Below are 2,442 nucleotides of genomic sequence, written 5' to 3'. Positions count from 1 at the left end.
CAACGCCTTGCACGCGAATGCTACATGGCCAGCCTACGCCCAAAACTCCCCATCCAGCAAACCAATCACATCGAGCGACCACCCGGCTCTGGGATCACTCTGTCGAGTGATGATCTAGACCCTAGAGTGGGCTGGGATGTTCCTCTCGAACCAATTGAAGAGACCACTCCCTGGAGCTCCGAAATGGCCACTTCATCAAACTTGGCACCGGTCTAGAATCTGAAGAGCGTGACATCATCACACCCATCCTAGTCGGCAACACGAACTTTTTTGCTTGGTCAACTCCCGACTTGCCTGGAGTTGACCCTCAAGTAGCATCTCACAAGTTATCTATCTACAAAAAGGCCCGCTATATCTCCCAGAAAAAACGCAAACTTGGCGAGGAGCGACGCCTTGCAGCCAAGGCCGAGGCTGATAAATTACTAAGCGCAGGATTCATCGAAGAAGCTCACTATACCACTTCGCTCTCTAACGTGGTCCTGGTTAAGAAAGCCAACGACAAGTGGCAGATGTGTGTTGATTACACGGATCTTAATAAAGCACGTCCCAAAGATGCCTACCCCTTACCAAATATTGACCAACTTGTTGACGGCGCGGCCGGTAACAAGGTCCTTAGCTTTCTTGATGCATACTCCAGTTACAATCAAATCCCCATGGCTGCATCCGACATGAAAAAAACCTCTTTCATCATAGACGACGCCAATTACTTCTACAGGGTCATGCCATTTGGCCTTAAAAACGCTGAAGCGACCTACCAACGATTGATGGAGAAAGTCTTCAGTCATTCAATGGGCAAATCTGTTGAAGTATACGTTGATGACATGGTTGTCAAATCCCCAAGCCATCACCAGCATGCTCAGGACCTATCAACAGTCTTCTCTGCATTACGACAGTACAACCTTCGCCTCAACCCCGACAAGTGCATATTCGGTGTCGACCGCGGTAAATTCCTTGGATTCATGCTAACCCAACGCGGTATAGAGGCCAACCCTGAAAAATGCAATGCGATCATTGAAATACGAAGCCCCACTAGCGTAAAAAAGGTACAACGCCTCACAGGCCGCCTCACAACCATTTCCCGCTTCCTTCCCAAACTAGTTGAACAAAATCCAACCCATCATACAGCTGCTCAAAAAATCCGCTAAGTTCACGTGGAATGATGATTGTGAACAAATATTCCAAAAGCTTAAAACCACCCTCACCTCACCACTTATCCTTCATAAACCGGATACTCATCAACCCTTATTGGTCTATATAACCGCCACCGATCACACTGTCAACGCCGTGCTGGTCTAAGATGTCGGTGGTAACCAACATCTTGTTTACTTCGTTAGCAGAACCATGCAAGACCCCGAAACTAGATACCAGGTGGTGGAAAAATTGGCCCTATCCCTGGTACATGCAGCCCGCCGCCTACGCCCATACTTCCAAAATCATAACATAATCATCAAAACTGACTACCCAATTTAGAAAATATTGCAGAAACTAGCCCTTGCAGGGCGAATGTCATCTTGGGTCGTTGATAGGCGACAACCTTTACAAACGCGGATACGGCCAGTCACTTCTCAAATGCGTCACGACAGAACAAGCTCAATACATAATTAAAGAATTACATGAGGGTATATGTGGCTACCATTCCGGCGCGCGCACCATGACTACCCGAATCCTTCTCGCCGGTTCCTTCTGGCCAACCATGGAGGCCAACTGCCCAGAAACAAGAACATCTTCATTCTATACTATCCCCATGGCCCATCGCAAAGTGGGGAATGGACATCCTCGACCCCTTCTCCCCTGGCAGAGGCCAAGTAAAATTCCTGATAGTAGCCGTCGACTACTTCACCAAGTGGATAGAAGCCAAACCGCTTGTCACCATTACAACCCAACAAGTACAACAATTCAATTGTAAGGATATCATATGCCGATATGGCGTCCCACATACCATCATCATCGACAATGGCCAGCAGTTTATAGATAAAGAACTCGATAAGTTCTACACCGATCTGGGCATCAAACACGTAACCAGCTTTGTTGAACACCCACAGACCAACGGACAGGCCGAGGCGGCAAACAAGGTTATACTAGTGGAGCTACGCAAGCGGTTAAACAACACCAAAGGGCGATGGCGATAAGAACTAGTAGAAGTGTTGTGGGCCTACAGGTGTAACCCTCAATCAGCAACAAACGAGTCTCCATTTAGCCTAGTATACGGCGTAGACGCCATGATACCCGTTGAAATTGGTGAACCATCCCTGTGCCGAGAACTATATGACTCAGCCCAAAATCATCAAAACATGGCCACCCACCTTGACCTCTTATCCGAGCTAAGAGAAAAAGCTCAAATACGCAACTTAGTTGCCAAACAAAGAGCCGCCAGGAAATATAACGCCAACCTATGCCCAAGATCGTTCACAAAAGAAGACTTAGTTTGGAGAATGGCCAGCA

At 47.6% G+C, this 2,442-nt stretch overlaps 1 protein-coding gene across 1 annotated transcript; it reads left to right on the top strand.

Moving 5' to 3' along the window:
- Window positions 1–1,766: 1,766 nt before the first annotated feature.
- Window positions 1,767–2,129, top strand: LOC146885570 (uncharacterized). Its single transcript, XM_085674997.1, has one exon. The coding sequence runs from the start codon at window positions 1,767–1,769 to the stop codon at window positions 2,127–2,129; it is 363 nt and encodes a 120-aa protein (XP_085531123.1).
- The last annotated feature ends 313 nt before the right edge of the window (window positions 2,130–2,442 follow it).

This window comes from Vigna unguiculata, chromosome 6, assembly GCF_037176805.1.
Source record: "Vigna unguiculata cultivar grain cowpea cultivar isolate G323 ecotype 2 chromosome 6, ASM3717680v1, whole genome shotgun sequence".
Lineage (NCBI taxonomy): Eukaryota > Viridiplantae > Streptophyta > Magnoliopsida > Fabales > Fabaceae > Vigna > Vigna unguiculata.
The sequence above is the reverse complement of the archived record's forward strand: the minus strand, read 5'-3'. Positions and strand labels throughout refer to the sequence as shown.

Coding starts and splice junctions, on each gene's coding strand:
- LOC146885570 (XM_085674997.1), top strand. CDS start 1,767: ATGGACATCCTCGACCCCTTCTCCCCTGGCAGAGGCCAAGTAAAATTC.